Raw genomic sequence first — 23,275 nt, 5'->3', positions numbered from 1 at the left:
CTGCACTCCAGCCTGGGCGACACAGCGAGACTCCATCTCAAAAAAAAAAAAAAAAATCAGTTAAAAAGGCTTTTCAGCCTAGAATTCTCGTTTTTGAAACGGTCTGTCAACTGGGCTGGAGTGCAGTGGTACAGCTGTCTTGACCTCGTGGGCTCAAGTGATCCTTCTGCTTCAGCCTCCCAAGTAGCTGGGACTACAGGCATGTGCCACTGTGCCTAGATTTTTTTTTTTTTTTTACCCCCCCCCACCCGAGTCGGAGTCTTGCTGTCGCAATTTCCACCTCTTGGGTTCAAGCAGTTTTCTGCCTCAGCCTCCCGAGTAGCTGGGATTACAGGCACCCGCCGCCACACGTGGCTAATTTTTATATTTTCAGTAGAGATGGGGGTTTCACCATCTTGGCCAGGCTGGTCTTGAACTCCTGACCTTGTGATCCACCTGCCTTGGCCTCCCAAAGTGCTGGGATTACAGGCGTGAGCCACCACGCCCAGCCTGTGCCCAGCTGTTTAAAAAACTTTTTGTAGAGATGGGGTCTTGCTATGCTGCCCAGGCCTATTTTGAACTGGGCTCGAGAGATCTCCCACATTGTTCTCCTGAAGTGTTAGGATTACATGCGTGAGCCACTGTGCCTGGTCCAGCTTAGAATTCTATAACCATCTAAAACGATCAAGTATCAGGGCAGAGCAAAGTTACTTTCTGGTATACAGTCTTAATTATTTTAACTTTGGTTTGAACCACATGAAGAGATAAGCCTGAAATGAAGCACAGAGGTATTAGGAAACAGGGGACCTAATAGGACAGAGGGTGAAAGTAAAGGTGGTCACAGCATTGCAGCAGAGCCTCTGCCCAGAGAGCCGCCAGTCCTGGCTGGAACAGGAGGCTGCACAGCCAGGGACACTCTCTATGGAAAACACCAGAACCAGTGGGGCCTCTGATCCACTTCACCCTCTGAGCAATAGTTTATAGTTTGTAGAAAACTATGGAGATGCTATGGGAGAACATGGGGAAAGTTAGCAAATGAAAAGAGAAGGCAGGTTAGGTGTGGTGGCTCATGTCGGTAATCCAAGCACTTTGGGAGGCCGAGGTGGGCAGATCACCTGAGGTCAAGAGTTCAAGACCAGCCTGGCCAACATGGTGAAACCCCATCTTTACAGTAAAAATATAAAAAATAGCTGGGCATGGTGGCACGTGCCTGTAGTCCCAGCTACTCTGGAGGCTGAGGCAGGAGAATCACTTGTACCCCGTGGGCAGAGGTTGCAGTGAGCCGAGATTGTGGCACTGCACTCCAGCCTGGGCGACAGAGCGAGACTCCGTCTAAAAAAAAAAAAAGAAGCCATCATCAGTGGTAGGAAAACAAAAAGCTATCCAAGGAAATAGTCTGCTCCTTGACCCAGCAAAGAACATTTAGATAGAGGTACTAGTTGAAACACTGGATGTTCTTTTAACAAAAAACTGAATCTTGGAAAGGGTAGTGGAAGGAGAGGCAGATACTGGTCTAGAGTAGGAAATGCACAGATGTGAACTTGATCATCAGGTGAGAGCAGCATGAGCTGAAAGGGTGCAGGGAGGCTTTGGGGAGTGGGATGGGAGCAGAGTGTGCACCACAGCCTTTGACAACTGGTGACTCTAAGCTGTGGGTATGGAGACTTTTGACACTATTTAATTTCAAAAATAGTGCAGGTGATTCTTCCCTGTCCTTGGTGAGTTACGTGAGCCTGGAGGTGTGCAGGCTTCCTGTGCTGCCATGTCGGGCCCCACGCCTCGCCTGCATGGCCTGTGCACTCGCTGAGCAGAGCCCCAGCGTTTAGGTGTGTGTTATGTGTCATCGCACAAAAAGTGTCATGAGGTACACAGCCTTCCATCACTGTGGCTGGAGGTGCCTGCCACATGCAGTATTGGCTCCCCCTGTACTTAGGGCCTGGCCCTACCTGCTGTGTAGCCCATACCCTGCATGGTTAGGAAAAACAAGGTCTCTCTTGACTTTCTGGCTTAGAAGCTGACCTTAGATGCTAGCTGAGGTTAATGTTTTACTGAATTGGAGAAAGAGAAAGCTCCAGTATCACGGGCACACCGAGAATGTTTCCAGAAGCCACAGAAATTTGTAGCTGGGATATTGGGAGAAGCCTCGGACTCACAGGTTTGCATCGTCTAGTCCCATACTGACTGTGTGATTCCGGGGTTGAGCTGGGTAGAACCTAGCCCCTGCATCCACACGCTGAGTGCCACCATCCAGACCCTCACCTGCGTGTGGGGACTGAACGTGTGAGATCTTCGTGAGTCTGTAGTCCCCACGGGCCAAGCTCCTGCTCACAGGTGCCTCCTTGGGGGAGCTTCACAGCTTTCTCTTTCCTCCTTGGCCTCTAGGCATCGAAGTTGATATTGATGTGGAGCACGGAGGGAAAAGAAGCCGCCTGACCCCTGTCTCTCCAGAGAGTTCCAGCACAGAGGAGAAGAACAGCTCACAGCCAAGCAGCTGCTGCTCTGACCCCAGCAAGCCGGGTGGGAATGTTGAGGGCACCACGCAGTCTTTGGCAGAGCAGATGAGAAAGATCGCCTTGGAATCCGAGGGGCGGCCTGAGGCAAGCTTGTGCCCCTCCCACCACCTGGGACCAGCCTAGCGATTTGTAGCTGCGCCTCCGCCTCATCCTCAGCACCTATGCAGCCACTTATAAAACACGAGGGAGCTGCTGCTGCTGCAGTGATGTCTGTGCCATTGAAGTCACTCTGGGAACCTGCTAGAACTTTGTAGTTACTTGGTCTTTGTGAGTGGCTCCCTGTTGCCCGTAGCCCCCTGCAGCCTTAAACACGTGTGCGTGCACGCTCCCCGACTGGTTGCCAGGAGTCAGTGCCATGGTCAGGCTTGGCCTGTTGCGCGTGTCTCCTGTGTGCTCATGGTGAGTTTTGTTCCAGGAACAGATGGAGTCTGATAACTGTTCAGGAGGAGACGATGACTGGACCCATTTGTCTTCAAAAGAAGTGGACCCGTCCACAGGTGAACTCCAGTCCCTACAGATGCCAGAATCCGAAGGGCCAAGCTCTCTGGACCCCTCCCAGGAGGGACCCACAGGGCTGAAGGAAGCTGCCTTGTACCCGCATCTCCCACCAGGCAAGTGAACCAAGAGTTTTGTATTTATTCCTACCTTTCCCTTCAGAGCATCCTGCCCCCTTCTGATTTCAGCGACACAAACAGAAGGATGGGACGTTCTCCACTGCAGGGCTTGTCTATAGGTGTGGGAGGTTAGGAGTTGGTTTTGTCCTCTTATGTCTACCCTGAGCAATAGTGAGTAAGCTCTGCTAATGCAGGGGTTCTAAAAATGTTTTTCTTTAAGCAAACTCCAGAACCAGGAATATTAATTGTGGGAGTTTCTAAAACTTAACATGCAGACCAGGAATTAAGGCAGGTGTGACACAGACAGGGCAGCACTGGGTGTGTCCCTACTACTCACACTGGGCTCAGACCTCTTCAGTGTCTCCTCAGGGAGTGCTGGTCTGAGAGTGGGGGTCATAGCCAAGATCCCTGTAGGAGCCAGGCAGAAGACACCGTTGAAGTGGATGGTGTGGAAGGCAGCAGTGGGGGGGGGGGCAGCTGACAGAGACTCCTCATTGTCACACTGCAGCCGTGTGTAAACCAAGGTCTGTGTGCACAACCTGCTGTGCGCTGCCAGTGTGTCTTCTCTGCCTTAGGGCAGGGGATGGCGAGCTGTGGCCTATGGGCCAAGAGTAGTTCTTGTATTTTTCAATCAAAAGATGTGACAGTTAGATGAGATGCGTGTTTCAGTGTCCAGCGACAGTTTTGTTTACACACCACCTGGCTGCCTGTGTCACAGTGGCAGAGCTGAGCAGTGTGAAAAACACTGGTTGGCCCTTTACAGGGAAAGCAGGTCCACTGTGGTCGGTGAGGGCCAGAGCTCCAGGCACTCGGACACTGGCAGGCCCTGGTCCCGCTGGCCAAGGCAGGAGGGTGTGTGTTTCGGGTCACTCACAGGGCTCAGCACCACTCCTCATGGCTTCCTTACTGTTTTGGCAGAGGCTGACCCGCGGCTGATTGAGTCCCTCTCCCAGATGCTGTCCATGGGCTTCTCTGACGAAGGCGGCTGGCTCACCAGGCTCCTGCAGACCAAGAATTATGACATCGGGGCGGCTCTGGACACCATCCAGTATTCAAAGCATTCCCCGCCATTGTGACCGCTTTTGCCCACCTCTTCTGTGTCCCCCTCTTCTGTCTCATAGCTGTTAAGCTAGTGTAGAATTGCAGGTCTCTGTACAGGCCAGTTTCTCTGCCTTCTTCCAGGATCCAGGGGATCAGGGGTCGGTGCAAGAAGCCATTTAGGACAGCAAAACAAGTGACATGAGGTGAGGGTCCCCGTGCGTGTGTGTGATGTCTGAGAAACAAGACCAGTCTCCTGGGTGCTCTGGCTCCCTGCAGCAGAGCTGGGCCTGCGAGACCTGAGGCTCACTGCAGTGCTCCTGGCCCCTCCCTGCAGGGGCTACATTAGCAGCCCAGACATAGCTTGCCTAATGGCCTTCCACTTTCTCTTTTTAAATGACTCGGAGGTCCCTGACATTTAGTTGATTTTCTGCTAGAGACCTGGTATGCTCTGATTTTAGATAAAGGAAGCCTAGGTGTTGTCGGCGGGTGAGCAGGGGAGGCGGCTGTCCTGGCACAGGCAGTGCGGAGGCCGGGGCAGCCAGTGTGGTGGGCTTCCTGCTGGGACTGAGAAGGCTCATGCGGGGCATCCGTAATGTTGGTTTCGCTGAGAGCTGCCTCCTGGTCTCTCCACCACTGTAGTTCTCTCATTGCCAAACCATCAGCTGCTTTTAAAATAAGAACTCTTTGTAGCCATCCTGTTTCATTTGTAAACAATCTAATTAAATGGCATCAACACTTTAACCAATGACATTTGCATAGAGAGAAATGATCTGTTTGACTAAGTTTATTGGTGGTTCTCACACAGTATCTTTAAAAGTGCCTTAGGGAACTCTGTCCCTCCTTGAGATACAAGAGTATCTCGAGTAATACCCTGCCAGTCCCAGGTCACAGATCATCATCAAAGTCTTCACCAGTTGTAAAGAGGTCACATAGTCGTGGGAGTCGGGGATTCTGTGTCTCCTGGACCAGGGGCCCACCCTCTGCCCTGGGAGTCCTTGCGTCCCATGGGGTCTTCCTGCAGGGCGCCTCAGACCCGGAAGTGGTGGGGTGTGTGGCCCGAGGAAGCGGGACAGCGTCGGTGGGCCTGCGGAGGCCTTCCCTTGAGGCCTGTGCTCTGGGGGTCCCGGGGGTCCCTTGCTTAGCCTGTGCTGGACCAGCTGGCCTGGGGTCCCTCTGAAGAGGCCTTGGCTGCTCTCTGTCCACATGTGAACTGTTTCTAGGTGACAGGACAAATTGCGCCCATTTAGAGGATGTGGCTGTAACCTGCTGGGCAGGACTCCATGGCTCCTTCCCAGGACCCCTCAGCTCCCTGGCGCTGCAGTCTGCAGAGTTCTCCTGGAGGCAGGGGCTGCTGCCTTGTTTCACCTTCCATATCAAGCCAGCCTGTCCCTGAAAGAGAAGATGGCCATGCCCTCCATTTGTAAGAACAATGCCAGGGCCCAGCAGGACCACGAGCCCTGCCTGGGCCTTGGCTGGGCCTCTAGTTCTGACACTTTCTGCTGGAAGCTGTTAGGCTCGGACAGGCTTTGATTTTGAGAGTTAGCAAGACAAAGCAAATAAATGCCTTCCACCTCACCCCAAACCATCTGCTAAATTGCATGACCAGGCTTTCCAAAAACAAGACACGTCATCAGTTGATCCATCTCCTGGGGACCTTGGAATCAGGTCACCAGTGCCTACAAAGGAGGTTTGAGCAGGGAGGGCCTAGAGACGTCTGGAAAGGGGTGGGCTGGCTCCATCCTGCCATCTCCCACCTGGGAGCAGCTCTCCAGAGCCTGCTGGGTTCTGCAGCTGCAGAGGTGGCAGCGCCGAGCTCCCGGTGGGATAGAAAAGCTGGGGTCTGGCTTCTCTCACCCCAGGAACCAAAGATGCTCTGAAAGTTGGGTGTAGGCCGGGTGCAGTGGCTCACGCCTGTAATCCCAGCACTTTAGGAGGCTGAGGCGGGCAGATCACCTGATGCCAGGGGTTCAAGATCAACCTGGTCAACAAAACAAAACCCTATCACTACTAAAAATACAAAAATTAACCAGGCATGATGGCACATGCCTGTAATCCCAATTACTGGGGGCTGAGGCAGGAGAATCGCTTGAACCTGGGAGGCGGAGGTTGCAGTGAGCTGATATGCCATTGCACTCCAGCCAGGGGAACAAGAGTGAAACTCCATCTCAAAAAAAGTTGGGCTGATACTGCTTACAAAGGGATGTGAAAGCAACAACAGAGTGGGTCCCTGCAGCGCTGCCACCCAGGCAATCTGGAAGAGGCCCTGACACTTGATGTCAGCTTTGCCACTGAACTTGCCATGACCGCACAAAAACTACAAGCCTCAGTTTCTCACCTTTAAAACAAAGCAACAGGCTTGAGGGAGCATGAAACACGATACCATTACAACGTGCAGCCCAGGGACAGAGCCATGGTAGACTCTCTGGTCATTCTAGGATTTGGAGATTCGAGGCCACATACTTACCCGGGATCATAAAACTCGTTGGCAGCAACATCAAAGTTTGACTTCTGCCTCTTGGCATGAGCCAGTGCTCTGTGCGTGGTGTGAGGCCAGCCGAGGCTGACCTTGGCTGAGGTGGGGGTGGGGGCAGTGACTGATGCCCATGGACTCCCAGCTGCAATGCCCTTGCTGTCCCCTGGCTCCTGTGACAGGCAGAGCACACCCTGCACTCTGCAGCACTGGATATGCAGTGGGGCCTGCTAGATTGGAAGCTTCAAGAACAAGACAACCGGGCCGGACGCGGTGGCCCACACTATAATCCCAGCACTCTGGGAACTGGGAAGATTGCTTGAGCTCAGGAGTTATGAGACAAGCCTGGGTAACATAGTGAGACCATGTCTCTAAAATTTTTTTTTTTTTGAGACGGAGTCTCGCTCTGTCACCCAGGCTGGAGTGCAGTGGCCGGATCTTGGCTCACTGCAAGCTCCGCCTCCCGGGTTTATGCCCTTCTCCTGCCTCAGCCTCCCCAGTAGCTGGGACTACAGGCGCACGCCACCTTGCCCGGCTAGTTTTGTATTTTCTAGTAGAGACGGGGTTTCACCGGGTTAGCCAGGATGGTCTCGATCTCCTGACCTAGTAATCCACCCGTCTCGGCCTCCCAAAGTGCTGGGATTACAGGCTTAAGCCACCGCGCCCGGCCTAAAATTCTTTTTTTTCTGTCGCCCAGGCTGGAGTGCAGTGGTGCGATCTCGGCTCACTGCAACCTGCGCCTCCCAGGTTCAAGCAATTCTCCTGCCTCAGCCTCTCGAGTAGTCAGGATTACAGGTGCATGCAACCACGCCCAACTAATTATTTTTAGTAGAGACGGGGTTTCACCATGTTGGCCAGGCTGGTCTCAAACTCCTGACCTTCAGGTGATCCACCCGCCTCAGCCTCCCAAAGTGCTGAGATTACAGGTGTGAGCCACCGCACCTGACCTCTACAAAGTATTTTTTAAAAATTAGCCAGTGTGGTGGTGCACATCTGTAGTCTCAGCTACTTGAGGGGCTGAGGCAGGAGGATCACTTGAGCCTGGGCGGTTGAGGCTTCAGTAGGCTCTGACTGTGCCACTGCACTCCAGCCTGGGTAGACAGAGTGAGACCCTGTCTCAGAAAACAAAGAAGAACAAGGCAACACCCTAAGTGAAGAGTGTCTCACATACAAGAGTCCGCACCTGGGCAAATGCGAGTGTGGAGGGAAGCATCTCCCAGGATTCAGGGCGGGCCCACGGACTACTCCTGCCTGGACAAAGGTCCCCGTGCTCCATGCAGAATGAGAAGATGGTCCTGACCCAGAAAATCCCTGCTGGCCAACCTTAGCTGCTCCGAGGTGTCAGGATGCTCTTTGGTCCTGAGTTACCCTCATGGGAGACGAGAGGCATGGGAGAGAAAAGGGGGTATAGACCCAAGGAAGGAGTTGGCTTCAGACAGAAAAGACAAGAAACCCAGGTGGGAAGATGGGCTTTCTGCGGTTAGGAATCTTATACTTTGTCAACTGTGACAAAAGACAAAATTATCCCACACATACTCAGTGGTCACTGGGACCACAGAGAAACTGTTCTCTGTCACTGACCTTCTGGGGTTCCCAGGCGACCTCAGAGCCACCCGAGTCCTGGATGCCAAGGCTGCATGGAGGCTGGACGGTGCTCTGGCTCCACTTCCTGTCAGGACAGTACTGTCAGTGGTCCCATGCTACTCTCCAGTGGCACCCCAAGCCTGACTCCACCATCACATGGCCCACAAGCTCGGGTGGCCGCCTGCTCATCCCTATAGCTTCCCAGGCAGCTGCTCAGGCTGCCCAGCCACCGCACAGGCCCCACTCCCCTGCTTCACAGCTTCTAGTTGCTAGAAAGTTGTGTTTTTATTTTACGCAGGGTCTCACTGGCACCCAGGCTGGAGTGCAATGGCTCACTGCAGCCCTGACCTCCTGGGCTTAGGTGATCCTCCTGCCTCAGCCTCCCAAGTAGCTGAGACCACAGGCATGCACCACCATGCCCCATGAATTTGTTTAAAAAATTTGTTGGCCGGGCACGGTGGCTCAAGCCTGTAATCCCAGCACTTTGGGAGGCCAAGACGGGTGGATCATGAGGTCAGGAGATCGAGACCATCCTGGCGAATACGGTAAACCCCGTCTCTACTAAAAAAATACAAAAAACTAGCTGGGCGAGGTGGTGGGCACCTGTAGTCCCAGCCACTCGGGAGGCTGAGGCAGGAGAATAGCGTAAACCCGGGAGGCGGAGCTTGCAGTGAGCTGAGATCGCGCCACTGCACTCCAGCCTGGGTGACAGACCGAGACTCCGTCTCAAAAAAAACGAAAAAAAAAACCTTTGTTGTACAGATAGGGTCTCCCTATGTTGCCCAGACTGGTCTCAAATGATCCTCCTGCCTCAGCCTCCCAAAGTGCTGGGATTACAGGTGTGAGCCATTGTGCCCAGATGAATGTTCTGGTTTGGAAGCAGAATCTACCTCCTGAAGGAACCTGCTCTCTAAGAGCCACCCTAGATCCTTAGCCTAAGGCAGTCTCTCCAAAAAACTCACTGAAATGCCTGAAGCAGAAGAAACCTTCCTTCAAGTCTGAGGTCTCTGCTTCTCTGTGCTAAAAGCTCTCAGGCCTGTCAGCTACTCTGGCCACTTCCCTGAGGTCAGTCTAGTCTGAGATGTTCAGAATTAAGTGGGCATCAATGCCCAGGTGGGCCGAGGGACCAGCAGTGGCAGCAGCTGCCCGTTGCCACTTGCCACCCAGGCTTCCCCCACTTGGCTGATGCTCACAGTGGCTCACTGGTGCCCCACTGCTGGAGGCAGCATAGGCTCTGGGCCAGGGCTGGACCGGAGTCGCACTTGGCACCTTTTTCTAGGCAGGTCTTGGCTGAGGCAGGGGCCTGGCTCCTCCGTTTTGGATGAAGGCTGTTTGCTGAAACACACTCCTCTTCCTTCCAGCTCCAGTTCTTGGGAGTCCTTTTCTAGATACTTCAGCCAGTGACTCTCTGAGGGCTGCGATTTTTCCTATCAGATTGGGAAAAAAGTTGATTCTCAGTACTGGAAAGCAGGCAGTTTTATCGAAAACCCCTAGCCCAACTCTTGTGCTTGAGGATCTCAGGGGTCATGTCCAGCTCCACGCTAGGAAAGGCAGTGGCTGGAAGGTGATGGACACCAATACCTGTGATGCTGGCAGGACAGTGCTCACTGGTGCAGGCCTTGGGAAGGCGGCCCACCAAGAATCTCATGAATATCTATGCTCCCTGGCCCAGTGATTCCACACAAAGAGAGAAGGCAGAGGTGCCAGTCCCAGTGTTACAAAAAATAGCAAATTTGGCCGGGCGCGGTGGCTCAAGCCTGTAATCCCAGCACTTTGGGAGGCCGAGACTGGCGGATCACGAGGTCAGTGAGATCGAAGGACCATCCTGGCTACAGGTGAAACCCCGTCTCTACTAAAAATACAAAACTAGCCGGGCGAGGTGGCGGGCGCCTGTAGTCCCAGCTTATCGGGGAGGCTGAGCAGGAGAATGGTGTAACCCGGAGGCGGAGGCCTTGCAGTGAGCTGAGATCTGGGCCACTGCACTCCAGCCCGGGCGACAAGAGCGAGACTCCGCCTCAAAAAAAAAAAAAAAAAAAAAAATAGCAAATTTTTATTTATAAGAAAAGAAGTGGCCAGGTGCGGTGGCTCACGCCTGTAATCCCAGCACTTTGGGAGGCCAAGGTGGGTGGATCACAAGGTCAGGAGATCAAGACCATCCTGGCTAACACAATGAAAACCCATCTCTACTAAAAAAAAAAAAATACAAAAAACTTATCTGGGCGTGGTGGCGGGCACCTGTATTCCCAGCTACTTGGGAGGCTGAAGCAGGAGAATGGTGTTAATCCAGGAGGCAGAGCTTGCAGTGAGCCGAGATTGTGTCATTACACTCCAGCCTGGGCGACAGAGCGAGACTCTGTCTCAAAAGAAAAATAAAAGAACAGAAGTGTGGAAACATGGCCAGGCGCCGTGGCTCACACCTGTAATCCTAGCACTTCAGGAGGCTGAGGCGGGCGGGTCACCTGAGCTCAGGAGTTCAAGACTAGCCTGGGCAACATGGTGAAACCCCATCTCTACTAAAAATACAAACATTAGCTGGGCTTGGTGCTGTGCGTCTGTAATCCCAGCTGCTTGGGAGGCTGAGGAAGGAGAGTTGCTTGAACCCAGGAGGCAGAGGTTGCAGTGAGCCGAGATCACGCCACTGCACTCCAGCTGGGGGACAGGGCGAGACTCTGTCGAAAGAAGGAAAGGAGAGGAAAGGAGGAAGGGAGGAGGGGAGGGAGGAAGGAAGAGAGGGAGGGAGGGAGGGAGGCAAGCAGAAGCGTGGAAACAACCTAAATAACATATAATAAAGGAATCAATACTAGTACATCTATTACATTCTGTAAATACTTTGTTTTTTTGAGATGTTGGGACTCCAGTGAGCAGTGATCATGCCTCTGCACTCCAGCCTGGGTGACAAAGGGAGACCCTGTCTCAAAAATAAATAAATAAAAATCACTGAAAACTATACCGCAACATAGAAGAATGACACAACTGAAAACTAGGATGCAAAAAAGTATTTCTGATGAGAATGATATAAAATTAAGTCTGTAAATGGACCAAATTGGAAGCACAGACACAGGTACCAGAAGAGCATCTTCCTCTGCTTGTAACAAAGTGTGAATCTGGCCAGGTACACTGGTTCATGCCTGTACTTCCAGTACTTTGGGAGCCGAGGTGGGAAGATGGCTTGAGCCCAGGAGTTCGAGACCAGCCTAGGCAACACAGGGAGACCCTGCATCTACAAAACAGAAACAAAAGTAGCTGGGTGTGGCAGGGCACACTTGTAGTCCCAGTTACTAAGGAGCCTGAGGTGGGAGGATTACTTAAGTCCAGGAAGTCAAGGCTGCAGGGAACCATGATCGCTCCACTGCATTCCAGCCTGGGCGACAGAGTGAGACCTTGTTTCAAACAAAACAAAACAAAACAAAACAAAACAGCTTGCAGTCTAGAACAAGGAAAGAAGGAAACCCAAGTGTTTTATCCCATTATTCTTTCCCTCTCAGAGGTATGCCCAGAGTGCCGTGGGAGCAAAGTGGAAGCAGTAAGGTGATATTTGAGCTACATTCAGAAGGAGTTCTCCAAGCAGACAGGAGAGAGTCCTTTGCAGGGTACTGTAATGATTGGTACACGTGGCTATCTCCATCCTTAGAAAAGGTACAGGTTTATTTATTTTTGTGTTCCCTGCAGCTTTAAGTCAACTGCCTGTAGGGTGGCATCAACACACATTTGCTCTACGAATGACTACTGGATACATCTGTGCATTCATCCCTTCCCTGACACAGAGCCAGCCTGGGGCAGGTGGGCCTGAGGCTTACCTGCTGCTTCACATTCCCAGCCTGCTGGTGGCCCACGTTTTCTTCTTCACCAGCACTGACAGTTTCTTCTAGAGACCTTCAGGGAAGACCATACATATGCCCTTTGAAAAATGACCAGGGGCTGGGCACAGTGGCTCACTCCTGTAATCCCAGCACTTTGGGAGGCTGAGGCAGGTGGATCACCTGAGGTCAGGAGTTCGAGACAAGTCTGGCCAACATGGTGGTGCATATCTATAATCCCAGCTACTTGGGAGGCTGAGGCAGGATAATCGTTTGAACCCGGGAGGCGGAGGTTGCAGTGAGCCAAGATTGCTAGAAGATGGAATCACATGACAATGGAGGTAAGTTGCAGCTTCAACCTCCCTGGGCTCAGGTGATCCTCCCACCTCAGCCTCCTGAGTATCTGGGACCACAGGCACCCACCACCATGCCCGGCTAAATTTTTTTTTTCCTTTTTTTTGTAGAGAGGATTTTGCCATCTTGCCCAGGCTAGTCTCAAACTCCTGGGCTCAAGTGATCTACCCACCTCAGCCTCCCCAAGTGCTGGGATTACAAGCATGAAGCATGCATCCAGCTGGTATTTGATTTTAAAAATCATTTTTCCAATTGTCCACTGCATATATATAGAAATACAATTTTATTTTGTATGTTGACCTTGTATCCTTGTGATCTTGCTAAATTATTAGTTCTAGTAGCTTTTTTGTAGATTCATTAGGATTTCCTACATACACAATCATGCTATTTGCAAATAAAATAATGATTTTATCCAGTTTGGTATTTACTGCGTTTCCTTAATCTAAAAATGTTATGTCTTTGATTCTGGAAAATGCTGTGCTCTTATCTCTTCAGTTATTGCTTTTGCTCCATTCTCTTAATTATCTTTTGCTAGAACTCTCCTCTGTAACCTCCATGTCCCTCAACTTTCCCTTATATTTTCTACTTTTCCATTTTTCTGTGTTGCATTGTGAATAATTTTTTAGATTTATCTTCCATTTCACTAATTCTCTCTTAGCTGCAATTAATCTGTTTAACGTGTCCACTGAATTTTTAATTTCTTTTTTTTTGAGATGGAGTCTTACTCTGTCACCCAGGCTGGTGTGCAGTGGGGCAATCTCGGCTCACCACAACCTCTGCCTCCTGGGTTCAAGTGATTTCCAGCTAATTTTTGTATTTTTAGTAGAGATGGGGTTTTACTATGTTGGCCAGGCTGGTCATGAACTCCTGACCTCAAGTGATCTGCCTGCCTTGGCCTCCCAAAGTGCTAGGATTACAGGCATGAGCCACTATGCCCGGCCTAAACTGGATTTTTAATTTCAGTGATTATACTTTTAAGTTCTGCAAACTCTTTTATTTTATTTTTTTAAAGACAGAGTCTTACTCTGTTGCAGGCCTCACTTGAGCCTGGGAAGTGGAAGTTGACTCATTGCAACCTCCACCTCCTAGGCTCAAGCGATTCTTATGCCTCAGCCTCCAGAGTAGCTGGGATTACAGGCACGTGCCACCACATCCAATTAACTTTTGTATTTTTAGTAGAGGCGGGTTGTTGGCCAGGCTTGTCTTGAACTCCTGACCTCAAATAATCTGCCTGCTCTGGCCTCTCAAAGTGCTGGGATTATAGGTGTGAGCCACTGCACCTGGCCTCTTTTCAGTTCTTTTTCAAATACACCTATTTTTTTGGAAGTGAGGGCGATCCGGCTGTGACATCTGTCACTCCATCAGTCACCAAGGTTGGTTAGCTCATCTGGCTGGTGTCCCCTTCCTCCCTCACCGCTCCATGTGCGTCCCTCCTGAAGCTGTGCGCTTGGCTGAAGAGAACTACCACCTCCAATAGAGGAGGAGCGGTCTTCGGTCCAGGGTATGAGTAGCTGCACCCCCTGCTAGAACCTCCAAACAAGCTCTCAAAAACACCTATTTTCTGAAGTCCCTCATCACCCACTTCTTTTATTTTATTAAGTATATTAAACATGCAATATCATGTATTCTGAAGTCTTTATGGGTCTGACTTTTTGGACTGTTGTTCTGGTATCTTTTGCTCCTGGTAACATATTTCCTTGAATGTTAAATGATTTTAAACTCCTGAGTACGTGCTACTTGGAACTTTTTCTGTGGGAATTCTTTAAGGCCTGGCAATTGAAGATATATTGCTGCAGAGAGGAGCTGCATTTACCTCTGCTCACTGGGACAATTAAAAGATAAATTTTCCGCTTGCGGCTTTTCACACAGGGTATGTACAAGGATGAAAAACCATGCAACAACTTCCTTTTATTTCCAAAATCTTAGAGATATTTCCCCCTCTTCAGCCACTGCTAAGGTCAATACAGGCAAGCTGCCCATTGCAGAGGGGATCTAGTTCATCTGTACAGGGAGGGTATAGTCCTCCAGGGCTCAGTTTTGTTAGGAGGTGTCCCACTGGTCTTTCCACACTGACCGGGCGGTAGGTTTTGTCTTCTGAGGGTCTCCTGCACCCCTCCCAGCCATCTAACTGGAGGCTCCAGAGCACCTGGCTTCAACCACCCCAGCAGCTCAGGTGCTTCCTCTCTGAATTCTGGCTTCCACTTTTTTTTTTTTTTTAAGCCAGTTAAATTTAGCAGTGCAGAGTTGTGTATCAACTTTAGTGACACTAATGTTAATAAGTTCTGATAACCCACTACCATCGGACCAGCTTCTCCTTCATTTTTGACCTCTTGAGAGTTACTTACTTACCTTTTTTTCTTTCTTTTTTTTTTTTTTTTTTTTGAGATAGTCTCATTCTGTCATCCAGGCTGGAGTGCAGTGGCGCGATCTCGGCTCACTGCAACCTCCGCCGCCTGGGGTCAAGTGATTCTCCTACCTCAGCCTCCTGAGTAGCTGGGATTACAGGCGCATGCCACCATGCCCGGCTACTTTTTTTGTATTTTTAGTATAGTTGGGGTTTCACCATGCTGGCCTGGCTGGTCTCAAACTCCTAACCTCGTGATCGGCCCGCCTCGGCCTCCCAAAGTGCTGGGACTACAAGCATGAGCCACCGTGCCCGGCCGAGAGTTACTTTCTTTCTAGTCAGCTCATCTGTGCATGTAAAACAGCTGGCGTTTTGAGTTACTTTCAGTGGAGAACTGCTCAGCGTGTTCCGCTGCCGTATTGTGAGACGTGGGAGTCTATGGGACTTCTCCACTGTGTACTTCTATTATCCGGTCAAGACGAAAACAGGGCAAGACAACCACACTCTTCCCACACAGCTGTACCTGAGTGGCAGCTCTGAAACTTGTCCCTGCAGTAGATTTAATTTTTGGACATGGCGTCTACAGTCAGCACCAGAGCCTTCACCATAAGCCTAAGAAATCAAAAAATATATTACATTTAAAAAGTGTTGGCAGAATGCTGAGAAACAGATCCATTTGAGATACACCTCGGGGAGGACAAAGCTGTATTCTGCAAGGCCCAAAGACCCCTAAAGCAGCATGCAGGAATCCTAATGACTGACTGCTGTCTCTAGAATCATTTACAAACCAACCGTCTCTGGAACTAATACTTTAGATCTATATGGCTGTCCCGCAAGCACCCTGAACTCTACCTATTAAAGCCAAACTCAACCCAAAGCCCTACACAAAATGGTTAGTGAACATGAATAAAAAGGTCACAAGAGAAGTAACACATATTGCCACATTGTATAACATACTGCCAAAAAATATACGAAATGCTACTTACCTTCACTGATAATCAAAGGAATACAAAATAAATTTTTTCCACGTAGCAGTCACAAATTCATCCAACAAGTATTTACTGAGTAGCAACTAATGTGCCAGGCCTCATCTACGGGCAGACGACACAGGAATGGACAAGACTCCCTGTCATCATGGAACTCACATTCAAGCGAGAAGAGACAGGAAAGAAACAGTGAGGCATGTAACGTATCCGATGCTAATACGTGCTCCTGAGAAAGACAAGGCCAGGAAAAAGCCTCACATAAGAGCACACCGTTTTACACAAGGTGTTCAAAGCGGCCAAGGAATGGGTCTCTAAGCAGGTAAGGTTTGAGCACAAACAGGAAGATACGAAGGAGCAAGCCACATGGCTGTCTAGGGGAAGAACATTCCAGCAGAAGCAATGACATGAAAATGAGTGTGAAGACCCTGAGCCTGGAATTGTGGAGGAACAGTGAAGAGGCCAGCATGGCTGGAGCTGAGTGGTCTAAGGGGAAGATGGTAAGAAATGATACGTGAGAGTATGGGTCCTACTACAGGCAGAATCAGCTTTACAGGTATGAGATCTGCTCTGCTGTCGCCGTCTTGAAATTCTTAACAATCTGGTCTTTGAACTTGTGTTTTGTAAGTGAAGTCTGCTGGGACAATGGAGCATATCTGCAATCAGACGCACACACTGTATGTGTCCACTCTTCCTCAACACCCCGCTGGCAGGAGCATTCTTGATGTCCTTGTGAGCAAAGAATTCTGGTGGACTCCCAGTGCCTGGCAGCTAGTATGTCAAGTGAGAACTGAGAACCAACCATTGTCTTTAGCAGCATGGAGACCACTGCCGACTCCAACACAAGCAATTGTGATGGATAGGTAGGGACTGCAGCCCTGTTTGGAGCACATTCAAGTGAGAACGGAGGAGAGTAGCTGGAGGGGGAAATGGCAAAGTTGAAAAAGACCAGGCTGGCATAACCAGTAGCAGTGTGCTCTTCCATAGGGCAGGGACTGCTGGCTGGATACTGAAGCGCATTCTTCCCGATGTGGGCACAAAACTAGACTTCATTTCCCAGTGTGTGTGTAGTTGGGGTGGCCACAAAACCAGCCTCTTTCCATGGCAGTGTCACTTGTTTCCCAGCCTGGCCGTCAAAGCCTCCGGCAGCTCCTCCACGCACTTGCCCTTCTCAGTGGCTAAAAGCAGCTACAGATGAGCCTCAGGGAATAAAAGAAGCTCAAGATGGCAGGAACTTGGATCCCTGAGCAACCACATCAAGGGCAATGCCCTGCTGACCTTACCGTCTTCCCAGGACTGTTATGAGAGCAAGAGAAACGTCTATTGCATTAAGCCACCACAATTTTGGTGTGTTTGTTACTGTGGCCTAGTCAGCCATCCACCATATACCACACACAGCACAGAAGCACCGAGGGGATAAGAAGCCTTCCTCAAGAATGCAGAAATACATCTCAAACAAGCCACGCTCACCATGTGAGGTGTCTGCCTACCTAGTAAGCCAGCTCCTCTCTACTGAGACCCAATCCCAGTTGACAGGATCAGAGGTGGACATCCGAATCAGCCTGGGCCAACCAGATTGCTTCTCCTAGGAATTTATAATTGGGACTCAGCTCTTCCAGTTGGCTTGGAGCAGAGAATGTGACTGAACAGTCTGGGGAGAAACAGAAAGGGAAGGAGAGGAGAAAACAGAGCAAAGATACAGGGAGAAGCTGGGTGATGGGCAGGAAAAGCTGAGGCCTGGCTTGTTGGGCTATGGGAGGAAAAGCTGAGGCCTGGCTTGTTTGGTGATGGGCAGGAAAAGCTGACGCCTGGCTTGTTGGCAGCTTTTCAGTTCTTGGGGCTAGTTTTTCAAGGCATCAGGGATGAAGTTCTGCCCCTTGGATTCCCTAAGAGATCTCATTACCTTGCCAGCACTTTTTCTTGTTTTAACTTTGCTGAACCCATTCTGAAGTGGTTTTTTTTTTTCCCTTAAAAAAAAAAAAAATCAGCTGGGCGCTGGTGGTTCACGCCTGTAATCCCAGCACTTTGGGAGGCCGAGGTGGGTGGATCACGGGGTCAGGAGATCGAGATCATCCTGGCTAACACGGTGAAACCCCGTCTCTACTAAAAATACAAAAAACTTAGCTGGGCGTGGTGGCGGCACCTGTAGTCCAAGCTACTCGGAAGGCTGAGGCAGGAGAATGGCGTGAACCCAGGAGGTGGAGCTTGCAGTGAGCCGAGTTCGCGTCACTGCACTCCAGCCTGGGTGACAGAGGGAGACTCTGTCTCAAAAAAAAAAAAAAATCAGGTGAAGGCACTCATCTACGGCAGGTGGATCACTTGAGGTCAGGAGTTTGAGACCAGCCTGGCCAACATAGTGAGACCCCATCTCTACTAAACATTCAAAAAACAAATTACCTGGGCGTGGTGGCACGCACCTGTAGTCCCAGATACTCAGGAGGCTGAGGCAGGAGAATCACTTGAACTTGGGAGGTGAAGGTTGCAGTGAGCCGAGATCGTACTATTACACTCCAGCCTGGGTGATAGAGCGAGACTCCATCTCAAAAAATAAAATAAAATAAAATTAAAAAACCCCCAAAAAACAGCAATTTAACTTCTAAGACTATGTCCTAAGTAAACAGTAAAGAGCTGGTCACGTGGATAAAGAGGTTACATGACCATATAACTTCCATAGGATAGTCAGAAGAGGGAGGGGAACTCCACAGTGAGCACAAAGGCCCAAGAGGGAGCAAATTTAGGTTTCAGCTCAGAAAGAAAGCACCATGGCTACAGGAGAAGAGGAAAGATGAGAGATGAAGGGAGAGGCGGCACTGGGGCTGGAGCAGGAAGAGAGCAAGTTCAGTAAGGCAAAGGATGCAGGACAGTTTGGGGTCTTCAGAGTTCAGGAGGGGGAATATGGATGGACTGAAAAGATGTGCTCAATGCCAGATGCAAACAGCTGGATAAGAGCATTGACAGCCTGCCCCTGCCTGCCTGCACTTCCAGAGCCCACTCTCCCACACCCCACCTCCACCAGCAGCCTCTGCCCTTCCCCAGCGGCCGATTCCTCCGTCATCTTCTCACAGTCCCTGGGGCTTTCCTTTCCTTGTGCTCAGCCGAGTTTTAAATCAGGTAGATGCGTGTGTGCATTAGTTTCTCTTCCCCTTCCACACAAGCGCATCTGTGAGGGCAAGAACGACAATGGGCTTACTTTCCACTGTTTCCCTCATGCTTGGCATACAGAAGGTACTCAAGAAATACTTGCTGAATGAAGAATCAAATGGCAGTACCTTTCCAGACACCACTCCATCCATTTCACTTCCTGAAGGAACAGGAAGCTCGGAAGCAGGAGCTACGTGTCTGGGAACTTTGTGTGAGAGAGGATGATCCCAGCTGTGGCATTCTGGGATTCCCTGGAAGGGCTCACCACAGGCCTGCGCCCCACCTGCTTTCTGTTTTGTAGACTCACCCGCAAAAAGGACTGCTTCTCTCCACAGGCTTTGCATGTCCACTTGACACTCTTTTTTACCTGCAATGAAATTTCAGAAATACAACTCAGATAATTATTTAAAACAAAATGGAATTGGGCTGGGCCCGGTGGCTCACACCTGTAATCTCCCTTTGGGAGGCCGAGACGGGTGGATCACTAGGTCAGGAGGTCGAGACCAGTCTGACCAACATGGTGAAACCCCGTCTCTACTAAAAATACAAAAATTAGCCAGGCGTGGTGGCATGCACCTGTAATTCCAGCTACTCAGGAGGCTGAGGCAGGAGAATCGCTTGAACCCGGGAGGTGGAGGCTGCAATGAGCCGAGACTGCGCCACTGCACTCCAGCCTATGTGACAGAGTGAGACTCCATCTCAAATAAACAAACAAACAAACAGCAAAATGGAATCGGATCTGAAATTTCTTTTTTTCAATCCCAAGTAGCTGGGATTACAGGTGCATACCACCATGTCCAGCTAATTTTCGCATTTTAGTAGAGATGGGGTTTCACCATGTTGACCAGGCTGGTCTCAAACTCTTGACCTCAAGTGATCCACCTGCCTTGGCCTCCCACAGTGCTGGGATTACAGGCATGAGCCACCATCCCTGGCTCGAAATAATTTTTTTTTTTTTTTGAGACGGAGTCTCACTCTGTCGCCCAGGCTGGAGTGCAGTGGCACGATCTCAGCTCACTGCAAGCTCCACCTCCTGGGTTCATGCCATTCTCCTGCCTCAGCCTCCCAAGTAGCTGGGACTACAGGTGCCCACCACCATGTCCGGCTAATTTTTTGTATTTTTAGTAGAGACAGGGTTTCACCGTGTTAGCCAGGATGGTCTCGATCTCCTGACCTTGTGATCCACCTGCCTTGGCCTCCCAAAGTGCTGGGATTACAGGCGAGAGCCACCATGCCTGGTCCTGGCCTGAAATAATTTTAAAAATGGATGGAAAGAGTCCAGAAACAAACCAACACATGTGTAAAAATTTAGCATATCATAATCATAAAGGTGGCACTTTAAGAATGAGAAAAGAACAGACTGTTTAACAAGTCTGGGTTGGTGCTGGGCAAACTGGCTATCTATATGAAACACAATCAAGTTGGGCTGGGTGCAGTGGCTTGAGCCTGTCGTCTCAGCGGCCAGGGAGGCCAGGACTACTTGAGCCCAGGAGTTTGAGGCCAGCCTGGGTAGCATAGCAAGAGCCTGTCTCTCAAAACCAAACCCAAAGAAACAAAGAAACTCCAAAAAACCCAAGTGGAAACTCTAAAAAAAAAATTCCATATTTATTTTCAATTTTTGTTAAACCTAGGTCTAAAAAAAATTCCATAACATTTTCAGTTCTTGTTAAACCTGACTAGATGTGTTCTCTCTTAACATGATAAAATGCCTTAAACCCAGCTCTAATGCTGCAAAGTCTCTACCAGCATTCCACCTGGAAGGGTTGCCCACTATTATTTACCATTTTTTTCTGGATGTACTAGCCAATGGAATTAGAAGAAAGTTGTAAGAGGTATAAAAATTGGAAAGGAGAGCAAAACCCTATCATTATTTATAGATATAATTATAATACCCGATGTAATTTTTTTTTGAGACAAGAGTCTCACTCTGTTGCCCAAGCTGGAGTACAGTGGTGAGATCTTTGCTCACTGCAACCTCCGCCTTCCAGATTCAAGCGATTCTCCTGCCTCAGTCTCCCAAGTAGCTGGGATTACAGGTATGTGCCACCACACCCGGCTAATTCTGTAGTTTTAGCAGAGACAGGGTTTCATCATGTTGGTCAGGCTGGTCTCAAACGCCTGACCTCAATTGACCCACCCACTTCGGCCTCACAAAGCGCTGGGATTAAAGGTGTGAGCCACCATGCCCAAGTGCTACCTGATATAATTTTTTATCCGAAAACCAACAGAATGAAATAAAAAGCCACTAAAACCAGACAATCTAATATAGTGGTTAGGTACAAAATTAAGATACCTTCAAAAGTTAATATAGGTTTTACATGAGCAGACATCTAGTTAGAACACATAATGGATAAAGAGTCCATTTATAACAGCAACAAATAAAATGTTACCAAGGGATACCAAGGTGACTTGAAGAAATGTAATGGATCATGTTTAACATCACAAAGATGTCTAGGTTGATTCGTTAACATTAATACGATCAATATGATCCTAATACAAAATCATGAGGTTTTTGGGGGAAGTATCCAAAAGGATTCTAAGGAGGACAATGAGCACCTACCAAAAATGGAAGTGGGGAATGAGTTAGCAATTTTACTTCTCAGCTTCTACCTTAAAACACCAATAAAACTGTCAATTTTCTATGAGTATGTAATCAAGTAAGCATTTTTTTTTTTTTTTTAGACAGAGTGTTGCTCTGTCACCCAGGCTGGAGTGTTGTTGCATCATCTCGGCTCTCTGTAACCTCTGCCTCCTGGATGCAAGTGATTCTGCTGTCTCAGCCTCCCAAGTAGCTGGGATTACAGGTGCGCACCACCATGCCCTATATTTTTTGTCTTTTTAGTAGAGACGGGGTTTCACCATGTTGCCCAGGTCGGTCTCTAACTCCTGACCTCGTGATCTGCCCACCTTGGCCTCCCAAAATGCTAGGATTACAGGTGTGAGCCACCGCGCCCGGCCAAGAAAAGCATTTTTAAAAGTTTAGGACTCACAGTACCTGGTGAAGGGATGAACTCTGCGAACTGCTGAGATAGTATGGTTCTGCCACTTACTAGATGGAGAAACCACTTGATTTCTGTGGATTCTGGAATTCTCGTGTAAGATGGGAATGATGCCTAAGTCAAAGGCTGTTGAAGTTAAACGTGTTAAAGTAGTACCCAGCTGACTTGCAATTAAAATGGTCAACATCCTCTTCAGTTTCAAGTAATTTTTCTTTGTTTTTGAGACAGGGTCTGGCTCTGTTGCCCAGGCTGAAGTCCACTGGTGTGAACGCGGCTCACTGCAACCTCTGCCTCCTGGTCTGAAGCGATTCTCCTGCCTCAGCGCCCCTGAGTAGCTAGGATTAGAGATGCACGCCACCACATCTAGCTATTTTATTTTGAATTTTAGTAGAGACAAGGTCTCCCTACGTTGCCCAGGCTGGTCTGGAACTTCTGAGCTCAAGTGATGATCTGCCCTAGTGGGCTTTCCAAAGTGCTGGGATTATGGGCGTGAGCCACCGGGGCCAGGCAACTCACATTTCATAGGGTTGAAAATGACCATAAGGGTCAGGGGCGCTGGCTCACACCTGTAATCCCGGCACTTTGGGAGCCAAGGCGGGCAGAACACTTGCCCCAGCCTGGGCAACACAGCCGAAAACCCCATTTCTACAAAAAATATAAAAATTAGCTGGGGATGGTGGCCCGCACCTATAGTACCAGCTACGTGGGAGGCTGAGGTGGATCGGCTGAGCCCGGGAGGTGCAGGTTGCAGCGAGCTATGATTGTTACCACTGCACTCCTAATCTGGGCGATAAAGCGAGACTTTGTCTCAAAATAAATAAGTAAATAAAAAAATAACACTGGTGAGCATGGAAGAGTGAAACAGGGAAACAAACAAGGAAACAGAGGCCGGGCGCAGTGCCTCAGGTCTGTAATGCCAGCACTCTGGGAGGCTGAGGTGGGCGGATCACGAGGTCAAGAGATGGAGACCTTCCTGGCCAACATGGTGAAACCCCGTCTCTACTAAAAACACAAAAATTAACTGGGCTTGGTGGCGGGCGCCTGTAGTCCAAGCTTCTGCTCAGGCAGAAGAATCGTTTGAACCTGGGAGGTGGAGGTTGCAGTGAACCGAGATCGCGCCACTGCACTCCAGCCTGGTGACAGAGTGAGACATGAGACTCTGTCTCGGCCGGGCGTGGTGGCTCAAGCCTGTAATCCCAGCACTTTGGGAGGCCGAGACGGGCGGATCACGAGGTCAGGAGATCGAGACCATCCTGGCTAACATGGTGAAACCCCGTCTCTACTAAAATACAAAAAACTAGCCGGGCGACGTGGCGGGCGCCTGTAGTCCCAGCTACTTGGGAGGCTGAGGCAGGAGAATGGCGTGAACCCGGGAGGTGGAGCTTGCAGTGAGCTGAGATCCGGCCACTGCACTCCAGCCTGGGCGGCAGAGCGAGACTCCGTCTCAAAAAAAAAA

The 23,275-nt window shown here is 49.9% G+C and overlaps 2 protein-coding genes across 3 annotated transcripts in view; one reads left to right on the top strand and one right to left on the bottom strand.

Annotated features, from left to right (window-relative positions):
* SQSTM1 (sequestosome 1) overlaps window positions 1–5,724 on the top strand; it is a 15,446-nt gene extending 9,722 nt beyond the window's left edge. Inside the window, exons 6-8 of the mRNA XM_017863962.1 lie at window positions 2,362–2,576; window positions 2,908–3,103; window positions 4,025–5,724. Of these exons, the coding sequence (XP_017719451.1) occupies window positions 2,362–2,576; window positions 2,908–3,103; window positions 4,025–4,182 (569 nt within the window). The 3' untranslated portion in view covers window positions 4,183–5,724. The remainder of the gene's footprint in view (window positions 1–2,361; window positions 2,577–2,907; window positions 3,104–4,024) is intronic.
* MRNIP (MRN complex interacting protein) lies at window positions 4,904–19,204 on the bottom strand. 2 transcript variants are annotated; one of them, XM_017863964.1, is made up of 7 exons: window positions 19,128–19,204; window positions 18,687–18,839; window positions 15,220–15,308; window positions 11,999–12,074; window positions 9,471–9,628; window positions 8,199–8,286; window positions 4,904–5,536 (listed from the first exon to the last, which is right to left on the bottom strand). In XM_017863964.1, exons 2-7 carry the CDS (start codon window positions 18,732–18,734, stop codon window positions 5,033–5,035), a joined length of 963 nt encoding a protein of 320 aa, XP_017719453.1. In that variant the 5' UTR covers window positions 18,735–18,839; window positions 19,128–19,204; the 3' UTR covers window positions 4,904–5,032. The 2 variants fall into 2 exon arrangements, with proteins under 2 accessions (XP_017719453.1, XP_017719452.1); XM_017863963.1 differs by lacking the exon at window positions 19,128–19,204 and adding an exon at window positions 18,949–19,118.
* Window positions 19,205–23,275: the final 4,071 nt, after the last annotated feature.

This window comes from Rhinopithecus bieti, unplaced genomic scaffold (assembly GCF_001698545.2).
Source record: "Rhinopithecus bieti isolate Rb0 unplaced genomic scaffold, ASM169854v2 scaffold_73501, whole genome shotgun sequence".
Taxonomy (NCBI): Eukaryota; Metazoa; Chordata; class Mammalia; order Primates; family Cercopithecidae; genus Rhinopithecus; species Rhinopithecus bieti.
This window is presented reverse-complemented; position numbering and strand designations above follow the sequence as displayed.

Coding starts and splice junctions, on each gene's coding strand:
- MRNIP (XM_017863964.1), bottom strand. CDS start 18,734: ATGACGGAGGAATCGGCCGCTGGGGAAGGGCAGAGGCTGCTGGTGGAG. Junction 15,309..18,686: donor GGCAGAGGCTGCTGGTGGAG/GTGGGGTGTGGG, acceptor TTGATTTCTTAG/GCTTATGGTGAAGGCTCTGG. Junction 8,287..9,470: donor CAAGACCTGCCTAGAAAAAG/GTGCCAAGTGCG, acceptor CTGTCCTGACAG/GAAGTGGAGCCAGAGCACCG.